Source organism: Haliotis rubra, unplaced genomic scaffold (assembly GCF_003918875.1).
Source record: "Haliotis rubra isolate DU_JTF1 unplaced genomic scaffold, ASM391887v1 Scf17, whole genome shotgun sequence".
Taxonomy (NCBI): domain Eukaryota; kingdom Metazoa; phylum Mollusca; class Gastropoda; order Lepetellida; family Haliotidae; genus Haliotis; species Haliotis rubra.
Genome location: NW_025765669.1, coordinates 2,057,194 through 2,079,673, shown reverse-complemented (window position 1 = coordinate 2,079,673; position 22,480 = coordinate 2,057,194). Strand labels below are relative to the sequence as shown.

Genomic DNA, 22,480 nt, shown 5'->3' with positions numbered 1-22,480 from the left:
TCTTCAGCAAAAATATTTCCTTTCCCTCGAGAAGTTTTATGTTTATAGCGAAGGCTTTAAATGTAAATCCATCTTCAAAAATGGATTCATGGATGACAACTTCTTGTTTATTGCATAGAGCGATGTTTTGATGTAGATATGTAATAAACAAAAAGTTGTCATCCATAATGTTGTATGCTTCAGTTTTGACTCACCAACTTCTAGAATGCCAATCAAACAATTAAATCAATTTTTGAGTTTAAAGTTTCTCTCGATATAAGGCAGTACATTCGTGTACAGTCACTGAACATCTGAACATGGAGATGCATGAGGTCACTTGTGTTATCACATGGGCATATATTTACAGTATATCACAATATATCACAATATATCACAGATCTTGCTTACAGGTTGTTAGGTCAACACCTAGAGTTTGCACAGAAATATGGGTTATGACATGTATAATCATGGTATACGGTACATTCTTCAACAACATGTGGAATGGAAAATATTAATATCACATTCTCAGAATTCCTGTCTCACTTTCCCTGAAAAGGCACATGGATCATCGATTTTTCACGCTATTGCCTCTTCAAGAATTAGCATGACACCAAACTAGGCTTCATGTAAAACCTTTCTGACAATGGGACAAAAATTGCTTATGTGTTTATGTGTGCTTGAACCTTTGATTTAGTTCAATTTTTTTTTTCTTCTTTGATATGAAATTGAAGAGGCATGTCAGAGACAAGATTTGTGGATTCCTTGATAAAGACTTAACATTCCAAATTTTGCCGCTACAGTATGTATTTCGTCATCAGAGGTATACATGTCAGAAGCCAGGGTGGTGAATAAGTAGACGAGAACATTGGCTTGAAAGATGTGGCTTTTCATCGCATGATTTTGCTCAACATAATTCTATTTTATAAATCATCTGACCGTCACCAAGTCCAACAGATATATGGAAGCTACAGATCCTTTGTAGGATGCAATGTGGCACATTATCGGGCATGTGACATCTTTCCTGTCTTTATAGATCTAACAGGACCTGGTAGGACAATGGATCTGTAGAACAGGGTGTCTAATTGATCATAGCGCTAAGGTGACCTGCACTCCCACACCTTAACATAGACTTAAGGTAGTCTTAGCGCTAAGGTGACCTGCACTCCCACACCTTAACATAAACTTAAGGTAGTCTTAGCGCTAAGGTGACCTGCACTCCCACACCTTAACATAGACTTAAGGTAGTCTTAGCGCTAAGGTGACCTGCACTCCCACACCTTAACATAGACTTAAGGTAGTCTTAGCTCTAAGGTGACCTGCACTCCCACTCCTTAACATAGACTTAAGGTAGTCTTAGCGCTAAGGTGACCTGCACTCCCACTCCTTAACATAGACTTAAGGTAGTCTTAGCGCTAAGGTTGTTTTGTACTACAGCACCCTGATCTACACTTTGTGAATCCATGTTTACACATTATTAAACATATTTAACATAACCCGTCCAGTTTTGGTAGTATATCACAGTAATCTATCACTTTCATATATTTACCAGATACACATGTAATAATGTAACATTTAACTGTGGTCAGATAAATACCATGTGGAGTATACATAATGTGTTCTTGGTTAGGTTATATCCACTAATTTGAACTATTTGATTAGGGATCATGAGTTTGTGGGGTGTATTTTGCAGTGAAGATTGGACTCCCATGTCTCGAACAAATCCCCCAATATGTTCATGATCCCTAACTTCTATTGTTCTTCCATTGGATTATCACTTGCGGTCTGGATAATGAAGGATTGCTACCGTGGGGAAAGTATTCCGCATCCAGTGTTGCTCAAGGGTGATACCTATACAGGAAATCTGTGCTTCCTGATAAACAGTTCAAGAGTTTGATGATAAACAGTTTCAAATATGTTCCTCGAAACTTGAAATTTGAACATAAGTTGATTGCTGCCTCATGAAAGGTTCACATGTTCTTCTGAAGTTCTCCCAGCAGTTCATCATCAAATATTATTTTTTCGTTGTTAGCTTCTCTCCTCGAGGATCACTAGCAGCAGCCTCCCTTAGTCTCTTGATGTACTCAGCACCCCACTCACGTAGCAGGTTCTACAATAAGGAATAAACAATTCATATACTCAGCACCCGACTCATACAACAGGTTCTATAATAAGGAATAAACAATTGATATACTCAGCACCCCACTCATGTAACTGGTTCTACAATAAGGAATAAACAATTGATATACTCAGCACCCAACTCATGCAACAGGTTCTATAATAAGGAATAAGCAATTGATATACTCAGCACCCCACTCTCACAAGAGGTTTTACAGTAAGGAATAAACAATTGATATACTCAGCACCCAACTCATGCAACAGGTTCTACAATAAGGAATAAGCAATTGATATACTCAGCACCCAACTCACGCAACAGGTTCTACAATAAGGAATAAGCAATTGATATACTCAGCACCCCACTCTCACAAGAGGTTTTACAATAAGGAATAAACAATTGATATACTCAGCACCCCACTCACGCAACAGGTTTTACAATAAGGAATAAACAATTGATATACTCAGCACCCCACTCATGTAACTGGTTCTATAATAAGGAATAAACAATTGATATACTGTGGTCTGTATTTAATGTTAGAATAGGTCCCCAGGAACCTATACGATAATCATAATAGTGACTAAATGGTTGGTTGACTGTGTGTCTTTGTGGGGCGGTGGGGTAGCCTAGTGGTTAAAGCGTTGGCTCGTCACGCCGAAGACCCGGGTTCGATTCCCCACATGGGCACAATGTGTTAAGCCCATTTCTGGTGTCCCCCGCCGTGATATTGCTGGAATATTGCTAAAAGCGGCGTAAAACTAAACTCAGTCAGTCAGTGTGTCTTTGTACCCTGACAAACTGAATATTGCTCATAATATTATAGATCACCACACTATACAGCATTTCTCACTGCAATTCATGGCTTCCAGTTCCAGCAGTGAAAAGGCAACAGGTAGCTTAGTGGAAAAGGTGTTTGCTCATATCTTCAACCTTGGTTCAATTTCCAACATCAGTGTAATAGTGTCAAGCCCATTTCTCGTGTGCCCATTTGAGAGAATGTGTTAATATTTTTAAAGCAGAATAGAAAACTCTCTCACTCACTGATTGTGACTCACCTCACAATATTCATATGTCTTCCTTAGAGATAGGTGGATACCTCTCATCTCATCGTCCCTGAACACATACTTGACCACCTCCCCTGGGATAGGCTGAAACAGGAAGTACTGGGGTATAAAAAGGCAGTGTTACAGACGGACGTTCTGGGCCTCAAATGGTTACGGGGCGGTGGGGTAGCCTAATGGTTAAAGTATTAGATCTTCACACTGGACACCCAGGTTCGATTCCCTACAGGGGTACATTATGTGAAGCCCATTTCTGGTGTCCCCGGCCATCCGCCACCATGTTGCTGGTTACAGGGGATACAAAGCTTTAACCACTAGGCTACCCCACCTCCCCTTGAGCATACAGAAAGCACCAGAATGCTGAGAGGTTCAAATCCAAGTTTGCCCAGATTATGTGTCTCCAGGCTTTTGATCACCAAAGCCATGCCTGTGGTTTACTCCAAAATGATACACTTCTAAATCGTGCATCAGTTTCCTCCAATAGCAAGGGCGGTGGGGTAGCCAGGTGGTTAAAGTATTTGCTCATCACGGCGAAGACCCAGGTTCAATTCCCCACATGTGTACAATCACTCGCTGTGATATTGCTGAAATATTGCTTAAAGTGACATAAATAGTAAACTGACATGCTGTAATATGACTGACATACCATCAAAAGAGACATTAAACCCGACTAACTCACTCTTTCTTCAACAATCTTCAGTCTTCAACAGATGCATTGCTTACCATTGTTGGTTGTCCTTTTGGTCCTGAGGCTTTGCGAACTACATACAGCAACACAGTGGACAGAACCTTGAGGTTCCGCTGATGGATATCACTCAGGGGTTCCGTAGAAAGACCGTAGTCTATTGGCTTCAGCAGCAGCTGTAGGTAAAGAAGTGTTCCTGGCATTTCTCAATACATGTTGTTAGTAAAAAGTGAGTGAGTTTAGTTTTACGCCACACTCAGCAATATTCCAGCTGTATGGCGTCGGTCTGTAAATAATCGAGTATAGACCTGACAATCCAATGATCAACAGTGTGAACATCCTTCTATGCAATTGGGAAGATGACAACATAGTCAGCAAGCCTGACCACCCGATCCCATTAGTCGCCTCTTATGACAAACATGGGTTACCGAAGATCCCCCCAAAGTCAGGTATGGCGATAGTCAGCCAAGTCAGCAAGCCTGACCACATGATCCATAGAGTCACTTCATACAACAAGCATGGGCTGCTATGGACCTGTTCTGGACCAAATAACTACAGGTTTCAGCTTAGGGTAGGCACAATTTATTGAATTTTAAGAATTCTGTTTTGTGATTCGAAATTTGATCACTTCTGTTGACAAGATCCTTAAGTTTGTCAGTATTCTTACAGTTGTGATTAGACTCCTGGAGACGAAGATCCCAAGCAACAGCAGATATGCCTCCTGTTGTCCGATATTTGTTGTCCTGCCTGAACCATTGAACTGGAGGCGGTCCTACAGACAAGAAGATAATATCACAGAAACAGACAATAGCAACATATACTGCACAGTAATAAGAGTATTTTACAGAAGTGTGGAAGCATATGAACATGTAACTACCGTAAAAAAATGTTTGCTTTAAGTAGATTTCCTTGAGTAGAGTGATAACAAAACTCACCAATTCCACTTGCCAGAAGTACCCATCAGGAAAGCGTTGGCCATTCTTGATAAGTTCAAATACTGCTGCTTTTCGATGGGTCCCCAACACACCTGACCTTGGCTGAAACATTAAGTTGTCATTAGGGGAAGCATAAAAACCCTTTAAAACTCTCTGTAACCTGATGCCTTTCAGTGGCATTTAGATGTTGTACAAAGATGTCCAAGATATTTTTATGGATTATACTTCTTTTTTATTTCCCTCACAACTTTTCAGGACCATTCCAGGTGAACTCACCTGATGAAGGGACCTGGAATGGTCCCGAAACATTGAGCCTGTGGCTCCCCTAGGCTCTCCAACCATTCCAGGTCCCTTCCTACCTCTACCTACCATGACCTACATGGTGTCCAACTAGTAACCAAGACCTCTGGGGCCTCTACCTGCCATGACCTACATGGTGTCCAACTACCAAGACCTCTACCTACCACGACCTACATGGTGTCCAGCTACCAAGACCTCTACCTACCATGACCGGTGTCCAACTACCAAGACCTCTACCTGTCATGACCTACATGGTGTCCAACTAGTAACCAAAACCTCTGGGGCCTCTACCTGCCATGACCTACATGGTGTCCAACTACCAAGACCTCTACCTGCCATGACCTACAAGGTGTCCAACTACCAAGACCTCTACCTACCACAACCTACAAGGTGTCCAACTACCAAGACCTCTACCTACCACGACCTACATGGTGTCCAGCTACCAAGACCTCTACCTACCATGACCGGTGTCCAACTACCAAGACCTCTACCTGCCATGACCTACAAGGTGTCCAACTACCAAGACCTCTACCTTCCATGACCGGTGTCCAACTACCAAGACCTCTGGGACTTCTACCTGCCATGACCTACAATATGTCCAACTACAAAGACCTCTGGGACCTCTACCTGTCACAACTTACATGGTGTCCAACTACCAAGACCTCTGGGACCTCTACCTGCCATGACCGGTGTCCAACTACCAAGACCTCTGGGACCTCTACCTGCCATGACCTACATGGTGTCCAACTACCAAGACCTCTGGGACCTCTACCTGCCATGACCGGTGTCCAACTACCAATACCTCTGGGACCTCTACCTGCCATGACCTACAAGGTGTCCAACTACCAAGACCTCTACCTACCACAACCTACAAGGTGTCCAACTACCAAGACCTCTACCTACCACAACCTACATGGTGTCCAGCTACCAAGACCTCTACCTACCACGACCTAGACCATGACCGGTGTCCAACTACCAAGACCTCTACCTGCCACGACCTACAAGGTGTCCAACTACCAAGACCTCTACCTACCATGACCGGTGTCCAACTACCAAGACCTCTACCTGCCATGACCTACATGGTGTCCAACTACCAAGACCTCTGGGACCTCTACCTGCCATAACCGGTGTCCAACTACCAAGACCTCTGGGACCTCTACCTGCCATGACCTACATGGTGTCCAACTACCAAGACCTCTGGGACCTCTACCTGCCATGACCTACATGGTGTCCAACTACCAAGACCTCTACCTGCCACAACCTACAAGGCGTCTAAGTACCAAGACCTTTGGGACCTCTACCTACCATGACCTACATGGTGTCCAACCTCTGGGCCCTACTGCCAACCTCTACCAAGACCAAGACCTCTAACATTGAGCCTGTGTCAACTACCCAGACCTCTCCTACCATTCGTGGTCCAACTTCCTACCTCTACCTACCTGCCATGACCTACATGGTGTCCAACTACCAAGACCTCTGGGACCTCTACCTGCCATGACCTACATGGTGTCCAACTACAAAGACCTCTGGGACCTCTACCTGCCATGACCTACATGGTGTCCAACTACCAAGACCTCTACCTGCCACAACCTACAAGGCGTCCAACTACAAAGACCTCTGGGCCTCTACCTGCCATGACTTACATCATGTCCAACTACCAAGACCTCTACCTGCCATGACCTACAAGGTGTCCAAGTACCAAGACCTTTGGGACCTCTACCTACCATGACCTACATGGTGTCCAACTACCAAGACCTCTACCTCTAACATTGAGCCTGTGGCTCCCCAGGCTCTCCAACCATTCGTGGTCCCTTCCTACCTCTACCTACCATGACCTACATGGTGTCCAACTAGTAACCAAGACCTCTGGGGCCTCTACCTGCCATGACCTACATGGTGTCCAACTACCAAGACCTCTACCTACCACGACCCACATGATGTCCAACTACCAAGACCTCTACCTACCATGACCGGTGTCCAATTACCAAGACCTCTACCTGCCACGACCTACAAGGTGTCCAACTACAAAGACCTCTGGGGCCTCTACCTGCCATGACCTACATGGTGTCCAACTATCAAGACCTCTACCTACCACGACCTACATGGTGTCCAACTACCAAGACCTCTACCTACCATGACCGGTGTCCAACTACCAAGACCTCTACCTGCCTGCCGACCTACAAGGTGTCCAACTACAAAGACCTCTGGGACCTCTACCTGCCATGACCTACAAGGTGTCCAACTACCAAGACCTCTACCTGCCATGACCTACATGGTGTCCAACTACCAAGACCTCTGGGACCTCTGCCTGTCATGACCTACAAGGTGTCCAACTACCAAGACCTCTGGGACCTCTACCTGCCATGACCTACATGGTGTCCAACTACCAAGACCTCTCCTGGGACCTCTGCCTCCAGCCATGGGACCTACAAGGTTCCAACTACCAAGACCTCTACCTGCCATGACCTACATGGTGTCCAACTACCAAGACCTCTGGGACCTCTACCTACCATGACCTACAAGGTGTCCAACTACAAAGACCTCTGGGACCTCTACCTGCCATGACCTACATAGTGTCCAACTACCAAGACCTCTACCTACCACGACCTACATGGTGTCCAGCTACCAAGACCTCTGGGACCTCTACCTACCATGACCTACATGGTGTCCAACTACCAAGACCTCTACCTACCATGACCTACAAGGTGTCCAACTACCAAGACCTCTGGGACCTCTACCTGCCATGACCTACATGGTGTCCAACTACAAAGACCTACATGGTGTCCAACTACCAAGACCTATACCTACCTACGAACTATATGGTGTCCAACTACCAGACCTCTCTGACTTCTACCTACCATGATCTCTGTGATATGGTAGATGAGGTTTTCCACAACATAGGCAAGTACTTGAAGCAGCTGAGCCTGGTCTCGTGTGATATTCCGTCCACCCACCAGTGATGAAAGGTCTTTTGCATTAGGTCCTATGATGTCACCCATCACAGGATATATATTGCCAGTTGGCTGAAAAAGGCAAATAAATTTGATATATATGATTCATAATGAAACAGATTCAAGCACATGATTTTGTTAGTTGTCTAACACAACACTGACACCAAATTCCAGCAAAATGCTGGTGGCCTGTAAATAATTGAATTGGGACTATATGAACAAGTGATTTGTATCAAGCACCATTGTGGTGCCATGACAACACAGTCAAGTCAGTGAGTCTGACCATCCGATCCATTTTGCTGGAATCCAGCTACAACTCACAATCTTCAAAAATGTGAAGAACAATGAATTTTACATAATAATTTAATGTCACTTTTAGCAAGACCAAAGAGGAAACTGACTGAAAATGATTTGCAGAGAAACCCTATTAGTATAGACACAGATTTGAAGATTGTATCCATGATTCTCTATAAAAAGGGACACTAATATCTATGCATGACTAATTAATCTGCAAACTTTTAAATAAGGAAACATTTTCCAATTTGGAGTGGGCGGTTCATGGTTTCTGGTTTTTTTTATTACAAAGGTACATTACTTATTTGAAACCAAGCAGGATTGTATCTGGAAATTCCGAATAACCAGGGATGGACATCCAGACAGATCACGAGACACTATGACAGGTTGAGAGTAATATTACTGCATACACAAGCAATGGGCTACATTGTAAAGTGGGATGACAAAGCTGACTGAGTTCAAGGTTTGAGACAGCCATGTGTAATTTTCAAAATAAGTAGGGTAAATGTATATGTACTTATGTAATGAGATGGTCGGGACTGGAGAATAGGATCTAAATATTGGTATAGTTACTATGCTACTATGTTCAGGATAATGATGTTGGACAGTACATTGAGTGAGTGAGTTTAGTTTTACGTCACTTTTAGCAATATTCCAGCAATATCATGGTGGGGAACACCAGAAATGGACTTAACAAATTGTACCCATGTGGGGAATCGAACCTGGGTCTTCGGCGTGACCACGCTTTAACCACTAGGCTACCCCTCCGCCCGACAGTATATTGAAGATGGGCTACAGACAAGCCACGTCCATCACTTTGTTTTATGAGGTGGTGTCTCATAATGGGAGATGGCGAATTTTAGAACATATACATGTACTTACATTGAGATATAACCGATGAAGGGCTGCCACTATTTCTTTCAAAATAATCCCGAACAAGAACACGCTACTAGGTCTACTGCCTTTATTCTGAAAAAGAGACAATTTCAAGGATAAACAGCAGTTAAAGAAGGTCTTTATAATGATACAATAAAGGGACATTGGAAACACTGTATAATCCAGGAGGAGAATAAATTGTATGTGTGGCTCCTGCAAACTACCAGTTACAGGAATTGTGTTGTATATGTAGACAAACAGGCATCAACGTTTTTCCCAGTAGTAAACAGATTATATACCCAGAATAATAAATTGTGGATTTTCACTGCACTCAACAATATTTAACAATGACAATTAATGACAATGATCTTAATTTACTGAGTCTGGATCAGATAATCCAGTGATTGATACTGTAATACTGAATACTGAGTGAATCATAACAGTACTGATCCATACTACCTTGGCAACACTCTATGGGCTTAAGTATACACAGAATTCATTGATGACAGAGATGTAAAGATGTGAGATGACTGTGAAGTACTGTCAATGTGCATAAAATATATATACTGGTGGGACATTGCTGTTAGTTACTGATGAACATGTCATCAAGTTGTGCCACTAGGGAGAGACCATTTGATTATGTGGAGCATGGGCAGCACTTTGGTCAAGTAATTCAGGCTTTTTTATATAAAGGAGCTCAGTTATGCTTTCCAATATAAGCAGGTGCTCAGTCTGTGTTTAATTACATCATAAAAATAATTCATGGCACTTAAACAATTTCATGAAGTCTGCAAGAAAAGGGCAAGCAAATGTTTGCATTAAAGCAAAGTAAAAGTACATTCTTTTCTGCAAAAACTGGGTCTTGACTATGTTTTTAAAAGAAATCCTGCACCCACGACCCATGCTACCACACCTGTACAATCAAATGGTTGTTCCATAGGCTATTGACAACTGGACACCTAGATATCCACTACTCATCCATGTTAATTTGTTAATGGTGTGAGTGCATCTTGTTATTACATGATATCAGAGACATCAGTTCTCTAACAACATGCATGCAATAAACTCACGCTCAAGGAGTGAGTGAGTGAGTGAGTGAGTGAGTTTGATTTACATGCTTTGAACACTCCTTTGATCTTATCAGGGTGTATCAGCTTAAAGTGGAGGAAAGTCCCGATTGACAATAGTTGTTCATTCAAGCTCCATCCCATTGTGTTACACCTTAGTTCCCCACCCTACACAGCACATTATGTAATTCAGACTTTGGAACCTTTTGTTGCATGAGTTCCCAGGTACAGTTATACATAGATTAACTAGTGTAGATTTTTCTCTGTCTCTGTTTATCACCATTAATGCATTATTGACTGTAGACTACTTCAATGGTTAGGAGAGGAAGGACAGACAGTGCTCCTGTATATCTGATTGCGTGTCAGTGTTGCTATTGACAACAGAGAGTGTCAGACAGCATTGAAAATGTTTAGAAAAGGAGGAAATAGGATGCAGAAATACGAAAAATGTCAGCAAAGACAGTTACAGTATTCGTTATATTTATTTTCATCTCTACTAAGAAAACAAAATAAAACAGAATTAAGCACTAAAACAAAATTAAAACTGATGAATGAAAGAAAAACTGATGAATGAGTGTGTAAAAAGTAAACAGTAGAATAGAGCTAATAGTAAAAAAAGGTAAAAGATATGGTGTGCTTAATGTGCATGCTAATTCTATAACTTAATAATTTAAAGCTCATGCAAAAGAAAATAAATTGCAAAGTTATTCTGAAAACAAGTGACCAACAGGTTAGAAGGTGTTGAAGTCTATAAGGAAGAAACCATGTACTTACAACCTCACGTTTCATACAAAGCTAACTTCATTTCAAAATAAATAACAACATTTAAATGCATTCATAGGAAGATCGGAATGTAATAGACAGTATCTTACAAAAGTTAAAATTTATTTGAGGATTTACATTGAAGAAATTTTGCTTCTTGGAAATGATTTGTTCAAGAATAAAAAGGTCTCGAGAATATCATAAACACCACAGTTTATGAACACCTATGTCAAACAACATATGCCATTAAGATATGAAATATATGATCCAGATTTTAGTTCCATATTCAAAATGCTAATAGGATTAAGTTTGGTGATTTTAACAGTGGAAATGCAAAGTTACACACCTCAATGATTGCTGAAGTGATTGATAATTTTTTTATTTAATCTATTTAAAATACAGTCTTGAATGATTCATCTGTGTAGACACCACATACTGAGACTGTTTTATAAGGTACATGTTTCTTCCTGTGTTAGTCTGTTACCTTCTTGACAGAAGCTTTTAGACAGGCTATAAACCAAGCACAATACGCAATATGACGGAGGCGCCGAATTCCCTCTGAAACATAAACATAAAACATTTAACCTTTTTGCCAGGTGAAATCTTCATTCTTTAAAACAAATTTACAAACATTCCAATTTAGAAATATCATATTTTTTGTCTTTATGATTCAGGGATTGTGGCCTGGATTAGGGTTAGTTTTAACAATGCTTGGCCTTTTACCAGGATAAATTTTCATTTTCAAAACAAATCTACCAGCATTCAAATTCAGAAATATTATATGTCTTTTGTTTATGTTTTTTTTAAAGATAAAAGCATTTGACTGTTTGATTTTATGCCGCTTTTTAAATTCCAGATAAAAGCATATGATGTGACCGGCGTGACGGCGAACGCTAACCACTAGGCTACCCCACCACCCCAAAAGCATAAGATGTGACCTGGGTTAGGGTTTGTTTTCACAATACATGATAGTTTGTGATGTCTGTAATGAGTGAGTGAGTTTAGTTTTACGATGCACTCAGCAATGTTCCAGCTATATGGTGGTGGTCTGTAAATAATCGAGTCTGGACCAGACAATCCAGTGATCAACAGCATGAGCATCGATCTGCGCAATGGGGAGCCAATGACATGTGTCAACCAAGTCAGCAAGCCTGACCACCCGATCCCATTAGTCGCTGATGTCTGTAATGCATTGACAATGGCTGAATTTCACTTTTATCGATATCAGTACCTAAATATTTAAGTAGGAGCAAAACAAATACTTACTTGATCCAGGGAAAGGATATTTATTTACCTCTAAGCGTCGTATTGCTGAAATGTACATCAAATAATGTGTAATGATGCCAGATATCTTTCAAATTTTACCAGAAATAAAACCACACAAATTATGTTTTTTCATGTTGAATCCGGTTTGCGGTCTGAGGACAGATAGTTCATAAACATGTAACATAATGCTAGGACAGAATTGATTTCTTGATCAACACTCTTTTGCTTTTGTTTAGAAAATTGACAATTTGTCCCCAAATCTAAATCATCAGCACAATCCTCATACATTACAGGTTTTAGTACACCCTCCATCACCCATGCATACAGTATAGACAGCCATGGCTTGCACAGAGTACAATTTGACTTATACACACTTTTTTTATTTTAATTGACAATAATGATTCCTATTTTCCATGTGTAAATCTATTTTGACTTTTCAAAAACTGTCCCTAATATCATAACATGACGGTGATTCATAAACCCAGACAACTACAGTGTTATACATACGGATGGCAGCATCAGGAGTTTTCTTGGAATTGGGTGGAAACTCTCCGTCGTATTTCCTTCTGAACCTTGACCTTCCCCTTAATCCTGTGTAGAAGCAGTTTAGACATACAAACATACAACACCATAATTGGCAGGTCAGTGATGTTCAGACGTACAGCTACATACCTGGCAGGTGACTGACATAAGAACATACATGACAGGTAAGTGACATACAAACATATTACAACATACCTGACAGGTGAGAGAAGTACAAGCATAGAGCTACATACCTGGCAGGTACATGACAAACAAACATACAACATACCTGGCAGGTAAGTGACATACATACAACATACTTGGCAGATAAGTGACAGACAAAAAACTATTTTTACTGATGAGGTACCCTGAATGTGTAGATGGGAGAGATAATGTATATGACATACAGATACAATCTGAACAGTATTCATGTTATATCATGGCATGTCAATCTGATGTGTGAGGAAATCTTGAAGTAATGCAAGTTTCAAATGTTTACAACTTTTGTGAAACCTACGGGACTTTGCATGGATTGGTCACACACCTAAAATCATTATTGATGCAAACCAGGATCCCAACCCATCATCTTAGGCTTCTGGCAAGGACTGCACTTGCATATTGAAGACAGTGAAATTTGAAACTGGCGTATAACTTTAAGGCTAGCACGCCCACCTGGCCAAAAATATCTTGGGACTATTTCACACATTGTTCCCAAAGAAAGTTGTTGCACAGAAACTGGAACAAGTACCATTTTGATTCATAATGATTTCCAGCACCCCATGTCTGAAGGGGTGATCATCCATGCTCGTAATTTTCTCTTTTATATGTTTTCTTATTCTGAATTGTTGAGAGTAGCAATCTCAAAATCAGAACCGCATGTTTAGCATCTGGGTAGAAAATCTGACAAAGATACTACTGTATTCCAACCCCAGAGCTCACCCGGTGACCATGACAACCTCACACCTTGCAAATTAGATAGGGTCTCTTCATGTGATCAGAACCTGCTTATAATATTGCATATAGTTCAGGATGATGTATATAGCTCTAGGTCTCATCCTGTTAGTGACATTACATATGGTTCAGGATGATGTATATAGTTCTAGGTCTTATCCTGCTTGTGACGTTACATTTAGTTCAGATGATGTATATAGCTCTAGGTCTTATCCTGCTGGTGACATTACATATAGATCAGGATGATGTATATAGTTCTAGGTCTTATCCTGCTGGTGACGTTACATATAGATCTGGATGATGTATATAGATCTAGGTCTGATCCTGCTTGTGACATTACATATAGATCACGATGATGCATACAGTTCTAGGTCTGATCCTGCTTGTGACATTACATATAGATCACGATGATGCATATAGTTCTAGGTCTGATCCTGCTTGTGACATTACATATAGATCACGATGATGCATATAGTTCTAGGTCTGATCCTGCTTGTGACATTACATATAGATCACGATGATGCATATAGTTCTAGGTCTGATCCTGCTTGTGACATTACATATAGATCACGATGATGCATATAGTTCTAGGTCTGATCCTGCTTGTGACATTACATATAGATCACGATGATGCATATAGTTCTAGGTCCTGATCCTGCTTGTGACATGCTTGTGACATTACATATAGATCACGATGATGCATATAGTTCTAGGTCTGATCCTGCTTGTGACATTACATATAGAGATCTAGGTCTGATCCTGCTTGACATTACATATAGATCTGGATGATGTATATAGCTCTAGGTCTGATCCTGCTTGTGACATTACATATAGATCAGGATGATGTATATAGCTCTAGGTCTGATCCTGCTTGTGACATTACATATAGATCAGGATGATGTATATAGCTCTAGGTCTGATCCTGCTGGTGACATTACATATAGATCTGGATGATGCATATAGCTCTAGGTCTGATCCTGCTTGTGACATTACATATAGATCAGGATGATGCATATAGCTCTAATCTTTGAAGGGCATTTAGAAGTGGAACACATAGGAAAAGCAAGATTTTTATGGATGTCAACTTCTTTGTTGTGAAACTCCAAAACGTCGTGTTATTCACAACAAAGAAGTTGACATCCATAAAAGTCTTGCTTTTCCCATATAGCTCTAGGTCTGATTCTGCTTGGGACACATTACATATAGATCAGGATGATGCATATAGCATCCATAGATTCCTAGATTCTGAAGGTTCCAACATGTGAGGACCTATCGATATGATACTGAGCATGTGTAGATATCCATTCATGTGATTACATTCCAGTAATCCCTGGATCTGAAAGTTGCAAATACATTGTGGTCCCCACAACAACATGACAGTCCCTGATACAGCTCCGGGGCTCTGTGACGTGCCATATTTTGTATTATAGAAGGACTGTGCTCAAAGGTCAGTTGCCTATTTCAGTTTAGATTCAGACCTTGTAGTAAGTGTCATGTCTGAAACATGTCTTTGTGCAACAAATCTCTACACATCAGATCATATCAATCACAAAATTTGAGCTGAGAGAAAACGGATGTTTGAATAACTTGACTTGAAATGACAAGGACTGCCAATTTGAATGAGCACAGTCCCCCTTTAATTATTGCTGTAACAGCATAATACTTAAATGTGATAAGATCCATCAGTGTTCAAAGTAAAATTGTACATTCTGGCTGAAGATACAAATCACCTCCTCCAGATTTCCTTTGTTAGTGTTTAGATCTTAAAGATATGGACAGAAGCAACTATCAGACTACGACCACAAAGGATGGTTCTAAGCTAAATGTGAAACAGAAAAATTTGAAGTGGACATTATATAACACAGTAAAATGATGTTAGTATGTCTTCGGTATCATTGAATCATATCACACAGATGATTGTAATCCTACGTTAAAGTAGCCCTAAGATTGTGAAATGTCCAGTTTATTTAAATGTCCAGTGTGCTTACTTCCAACATTCATTTGTCAGCAGTTTCATAGTAAACTTATATTTCAAGACCTTGTGACACAAAAACAATCTTACTAATAACCAAACAGCATTTTCAAGTAATATCACTAACATTTACTGTATCATTTGCCTTTATATTTTAGGCCTTCTTGCAGGCTTTGGCTATATTAGCACTTAACCATCATATCTCCCATACACAGACTTGCAGTAGTCTTGGTACTAACATTGGTTTGTGCATGTGGGCCCTGATCCATTTACTGTTTTTTTCCTTCACTGACAGTTAAAAACATTCTCTTTTTAGTGCAATACAACACTTACTGAACAATATACCGTTGATCCTATGTGTTACAATACTCTGAAGAGCAAATATTCTACAGTATATCTGGCTCAATGTTCACAATTAATGGAGATTCTTACAGGTTAATAAATGAGTACACAAAAGTTTTTAAAAACTTAAAACAGCACAGAAAACCGCAAAGGATATGTGCAAAGCTGAATTTTTTCAAATGTCTTTAACATAAACCAAACATTAATAAGAGTTTGGTATAAACAGATACTGAAACTTGTAACCAGGAAGTTCGAGTTGAGGTATAATTTCCTTACTTATGTTTACCTACATATATCCTATATAGTATATTTGTAGGAAAACAGTTAAAACTGGACTGGACCAAATTCAGGATTTCAGATTGTCATCATTTACCATATGCTACTGATACTCTAGTAGTGTTAGAAGCATAGTATAATCTTAGTATTAATTAGAAATATGGAAGCTCATTACTTAGGTATTTTCTTCAAAATCATTTCCTTTACATAAATTCAATATTATAACCCATATACAAACAAAATGAAACTAACTTTATTTCATACACTTTCACATGACAAAAATATATATATTTTACAAAAATTCCACACATGATATGACAACAGATCCACTGTTTTAAGTTGTTTATTATCATGGACAATTTTGTTTGTTTGATAACCAATGAGAGCCTTCCACCTTTCTCCTAACATACAGAAGTGACAGATGCTATACTCACGCAGGGTGCTGTGCTAAGAGGAAGAGTGCAGAAATAACAAGTGTTAGTTTGTAAATTAGTAATGCAATTCTGGATGAAAACATATAAATACTACTCCAAAAATAGAGAAACAATTAGGTGAAAAATGTTAGAAAATACCAAAAGAAAGAATGTTCAGATAGATGTTAATTTTCTTTGAATCAAATATAACAACAAATTTGTATCTACATTGAATTTTATTTCTCACATATGTACAAAGGACGTTTTTATTTCATATTGTCCATTAGCAACAAACCTTATTGAAAAATGTTCATAAAGGAGGATTGTAGTTTTGAAAGAATTTGGTAAAATGTCAGTGTCGCTCTGACAAAGGTAAACAATATTTAGGTATTTCGATAAAGGAACAGTATTGTCACTAATTTTCCCATTTATAGAATAATGAATAAATACATCTACATTCTTATTTACAGCTAACTTTGGTGTAGCACCATCTATGTACATCTATTATTTCTAGTTATGTACATAGTTATCAACAGCTGATTAGTATAGTAATAAACACACAATACTTGGTGTGGAAATAAAATATTCAATTTTATTCTCAAAGAAAATGAAAAAAAAATTCATGATGTTATTTGGATATTTTTAAAAAACATTTTTTTGAAAATGTCACTCAGTGGCTGCATAGCTATCATGTTCGATTTATTCTCAGTGCGAAGTTTAGCACCGAAATGATTAACATATGTCAATATCAGCTGCTTCCATTGTTTACAATAGTTATTTTTGATAACCAAAAACGAATCCGAAAGAAGAACTATTGTAAAATGGAGACTATCATTACTACAAGACAGGCATATCAATGAAATATATGTCTACACATTATCTATATATTTTTCGATTCAAGCATTCCAACTCACAAATCGCAGTCTTAAGTCATAAAATTGGCACAGCTAAGTGACCTATCACAGTCATTCAAGAACTGAAAATATCATATACTGACCAATCATATTTGAATACCCTCATATTCAAACTGACCAATCAGCTTCAAGATAACTTGAGATTCAAAGTTTGAGTGGTGCAATTTGCTTTAGTGAAAGAATATGATTGGTTCAGAACATAAGGTGGGAAGACTCTCCTTGGCTCATCACTATGGCAACATCCAAGGCCAAGGGTTAAAAGTTCAAGGTCAACAGGTTCTTGGGAGGTGTCAGTGGTATACATAATAGTTGGATCCATCGTCATACATCATGTAGGGGTTACTGTAAGATTTCACTGCAATTGTAAACAAAAACAAACCGTGAGATATAAATATATGCAACATGTCACATGCTTACTTAAGTGACAAATGAAATGATATCGATTCTCATGAATGGGCCAAAACTTTTGTAAAATCTCAGTGTAAGTAATTTTTTTTAAAAAATCATCTATTTTGGTAGAAAATTTGTGAATTTATTCATTTTCCTCACAATTTTGATTGTATATGAGTTATTATATTTCATTCTAATTTGTCACCAATCTTTTTCTAGCTAATGCCGTGGTCCATTGAATGGCTATGATCTAGTTCAGGGACCCGTCATTTAATATTCTGGGAAGCGCCTGGGATTAATGATTCATTACTTTTCAGTCACATCAAACATTTAACATTTCTGAAGGAACAAGCCAAACGAATTTATTTTTTGTCACATCCCATGTTCTTTCAGGATATCCAGCATGTTTAATGAACAATTTTTCTTTTGTGTGTAAAATGGACAAATATTTTTGCAAATCCCAGGCTCTCAAGAATATGAAATGGTCGCTCCCTTGTTCCTGGAACAGAAGGTTGTAGTTAGCACATGCATGACATGGGGTCAGGATAACTCACCTCCTCCTCCACCTCGTGACCCTCTACTGAAAAGGATAAAAACCACCCCTGTAAACAATACATAGAAATACAATACACGGTTATAATGCACATGTTTAATTCACAAGTAAAAAACAAATATGAACAAAAAACATTTAGAAATTTAAACTAACCCTGCAACATGCTGGGTCAGTTGTACATGACACTTCCGAAAAGGATTAACATGGAACTTGTATTGTCATCTATATTCATTCAGAGCTGTTCCACATGGTAAAAATGATCCAAAATAATAAACTTTTTTAAATATATTTAATTTAATAATGTATAACACGTTACACAAATTGTGTGTGAATATCTATTTACTGAATATAAGAATATATAACATTTAGTGGTGTTTAAAACCAAAATTATCCTGCTGATGACAAGGTTAAAAGCCATCTATATCTACACATGCATCTTTGGAATGTTAAAAGCTCTTTATCCCGTTCAGTTAGTTGGGTTTAATTTCAGCTCCATCATGACATGACATCTTCAAGAGGTAGGAAAGTCCAGAAGATGCAGGCCTTAGACAGTTACTACCTTCCTGATAGCCGTTAGCTCAAGCATGGTATAAGATACACCTAGAATACTAATCAAGGTGATTATCAAGATCATAGGTTTCATGCGTGCCAAATGGATGTCAGATAATGGCAACTCTGAGATGCAAACTCACAGATATTGGGTTTCATGCATGCCAAAAGGATGCAATTCTGCACAGCACAGACACTGAAACCCTGTTAAGCCAGTATGTTCCCATTGAAATTGTCTGAATTATTGAGTCATGGGCATGTTGTAATTCCACCTGTATTCATAACGACTTTTTCAACAAGTGTCAGGCCACTTGAGCTGTGGTTCAGATGTTGTTGAACAACATCATGGGAAGACTCACACAATTACAAGAAACGGCATATTAGTCAAATGCTGAACTGCTGATGAAATATTAAGACTATGCGCCAAAGCTGTTAGGGCCCAATAAAGAACAGGTGTTAATGATAAAATGTTTTAGCATGAATATTCAAACTCATTATGGTTTAATCAGTTGATCCAGTCAGAGAGTGCAAACATGGCTAAAAAAGTTATTCATCTAAAAATAAAGCTACACTTATTTGACTTCAGGGTACCCAGTGCCCAGTTAATATGTTAAACATCTGTATATAAAAATGCCAAATCGTCAGTGGTGGGGATATATGCACAAAGCATAATACATATAATTATAGAAATTATTACACATATATGTTCTCTTTTAGCCTTTGCCTGTTTTAAGATTGTTAAATGAGAAAAAACAGCATTAAGATGTATGCTATAGATGCTTTAGTTTTCTGCTGTACAAACTGTTGAGTAAAGGACTTAATGCTATCAAAGGCTAATGGTGAAGATCGGTTAGTCATTCTGACATAAATCATATATTTCATGGTTGATAATTTACAAAAACATAACCATGCAATAAATTTCAACATTCTTCTTCAGAACTTTAGTGAAGTTCTTTTCTAATTGTTTATACACATTTTTCAATGAAGGTCAAATAATAAAATAATGTCTTTATTTTAAGGGTCAACTGACATTGTCATCATACTGTCATGTCATTTCTTGGTGTGTCGTGTCATGTCGTGTCATGGTCCTGTCATGTTCTCAGTTATTCAGCTATTGATCTGTCCTCTGTTAGTGTATTAAATGCAACACAGGTTATTATCTGTACTAAGAAACATTGTTACTCTGCAACTTACGACATATCGTAATTTGGCATTGACTGGTGGTGGTACATCATTGGCGCCGCTGGTGCCGCCATGCCGCCATAGTGATGGTGGTACACTGGTCTTGGATACTGAAATAGGATAATATTGTTGTTATTATCCTTATTCATTTTCAAAACCGTTTTAACATTATTTTTCACTATAGACTGTAAGTATACCGAAAGTATTGAGATATGTGAAATTGCTAAATACCAAATTTTGTTAAATTTCAGTTTAAAATAATTTTTCTATATCATTGACATTTTCTGCTGTGCTTTTCTAGAATTGACCCACTGTATATCCTAAATTGTACTGGTTGAGTCGAAAATTCTAAATCAGTCAATTAGCAAAGTCGCCCCCAGCTATTAAACTTTAGAAACATCCAGAGATGAACCAACTGCAAAGGTAAAGTCACCTTATCACTGGGATGAAATTTCGATTTTTTTTTTTTTATTATTGATAGTCAGCCATTAATATTGACAATACGAAATTAAAGAGATATATTTGAGAATGAAGCTTACAGAGTATGGCTCTACGGGCGCCACGGGCGCCACGGGATACGCCGGTTGCTGTGGTGTCATGTTCTTAACCATCATCTGCTGCATCGCCATATGATGCATCTGGGCATTTTGCATCATCATCATATCCATGAATTCTAAAACACGGAAAAGGAGGAGATTAAAACAAGACTTACGACTGGAGCAGCAGGCATTACGGGTGCAGCAGCTACGGGCGTGGCTAACTGTGCGGGTGCTGACCCCTGGAGATTCCGCACCATCATCTGCTGCATCGCCATGTGATGCATTTGGGCATTTTGCATCATCATCATATCCATGAATTCTACAAGTACATAATCATAATGACCAATTTGGTCAATCAACGTCCCTATTATCAATCGATTTTTGTTGAAAATCCAACTGATACAATGGTCCAGATTTGATTATTTTCTGACTACTGTGATTCAACAGGAATACTATTTAGTGCAGTTTTCACTCAAAACATATACTTTCAATACATTATATTTTTAGAATTGTTGTTAGGATAATATGATATATAAAGTAAAACAGACAAACATAATGTATTTGGCGTTTCTTTGGATGTCAAAGAGTTACTTCCCTTCCCTTTTATACCCATGAAAGATCCGGGTTAGAATTGGTCTTCAGCAACCCATGCTTGTCGCAAGAGGCGACTTAGTAAACAGGATCGGGTGGTCAGGCTCACTGACTTGGTTGACACATGTCATTGTATCCCAATTGCATAGATCGATGCTCATGCTTTGATCACTGGATTGTCTGGTCCAGACTCAACTACTTACAGACCCCCATATAGCTGGAATATTGCTGAGTGCGGCGTTATACAACAAACCAACAACCAAATCCCTTCCCCTTTTAATCGTCTATGTATTTAAATATCAGTACAGGAAGTAAACATATTATCCTAAATTATACTTGTGTACTTCTGAGATGGATTCCTACAAAAACATCAACATCATTATATTGACACTTTAATGTGACCTGGAATAATATTCGGATTCTTACCTCCCTTGTTAAAGAAGGTGCTCTTTTCTTCTTTCCGTGGAGCTACCAGATCTAGCGTCTGGAATTGTGGGACAGTGGTAATGATAGGGGAAGGGGAAGCCATGGCTGCGTAGCCGGGCTGCATAGCGGGCTGAATGATTGCTGGGGGGGTGGCTATTGGCGGTAACTGGTATGTGTGAACAGCTGGAAGTTCAGGCTGACGGTACTTGTGTTCAATCACATGCTTGACTTGAGACATATCGGTTCCGATGGGTGCTACGGCTCCTACCGTTCCAACGGCGACTGAACCTGGAAGCACCATCAAATAGGCATCATTGGACACATTTTCTCAAAGATATATTCAGTACTGACTAGGTGTAGGGTTGGTATAGTGGGTAAAGCATCCACTTGTCATGTTGAAGACCCAGGTTTGATTCCCCATGTGGGTACCATAATTGAGTGAAACCCATTTCTGCTGTCGCTTGCTGTAATAGTGCTGGAATGTTGCTAAAATCAGAGTAAAACCAGACACACTCACTCACTCACGTACTGTATTAAGGACATATTTATAAAAATACCTCGACGACAGTGC

The 22,480-nt window shown here is 39.1% G+C and overlaps 1 protein-coding gene across 1 annotated transcript in view; it reads right to left on the bottom strand.

Moving 5' to 3' along the window:
- Positions 1–1,421: 1,421 nt before the first annotated feature.
- LOC124272404 overlaps positions 1,422–22,480 on the bottom strand; it is a 65,902-nt gene continuing 44,843 nt past the window's right edge. The window contains exons 5-18 of the mRNA XM_046707571.1: positions 21,910–22,164; positions 21,066–21,211; positions 20,366–20,463; positions 18,651–18,671; positions 12,962–12,972; positions 12,797–12,880; positions 11,508–11,581; positions 9,201–9,287; positions 7,932–8,096; positions 4,774–4,875; positions 4,506–4,610; positions 3,877–4,014; positions 3,148–3,240; positions 1,422–2,086 (exon numbers count right to left, since the gene is read on the bottom strand). Of these exons, the coding sequence (XP_046563527.1) occupies positions 1,991–2,086; positions 3,148–3,240; positions 3,877–4,014; positions 4,506–4,610; positions 4,774–4,875; positions 7,932–8,096; positions 9,201–9,287; positions 11,508–11,581; positions 12,797–12,880; positions 12,962–12,972; positions 18,651–18,671; positions 20,366–20,463; positions 21,066–21,211; positions 21,910–22,164 (1,475 nt within the window). The 3' untranslated portion in view covers positions 1,422–1,990. The remainder of the gene's footprint in view (positions 2,087–3,147; positions 3,241–3,876; positions 4,015–4,505; positions 4,611–4,773; positions 4,876–7,931; positions 8,097–9,200; positions 9,288–11,507; positions 11,582–12,796; positions 12,881–12,961; positions 12,973–18,650; positions 18,672–20,365; positions 20,464–21,065; positions 21,212–21,909; positions 22,165–22,480) is intronic.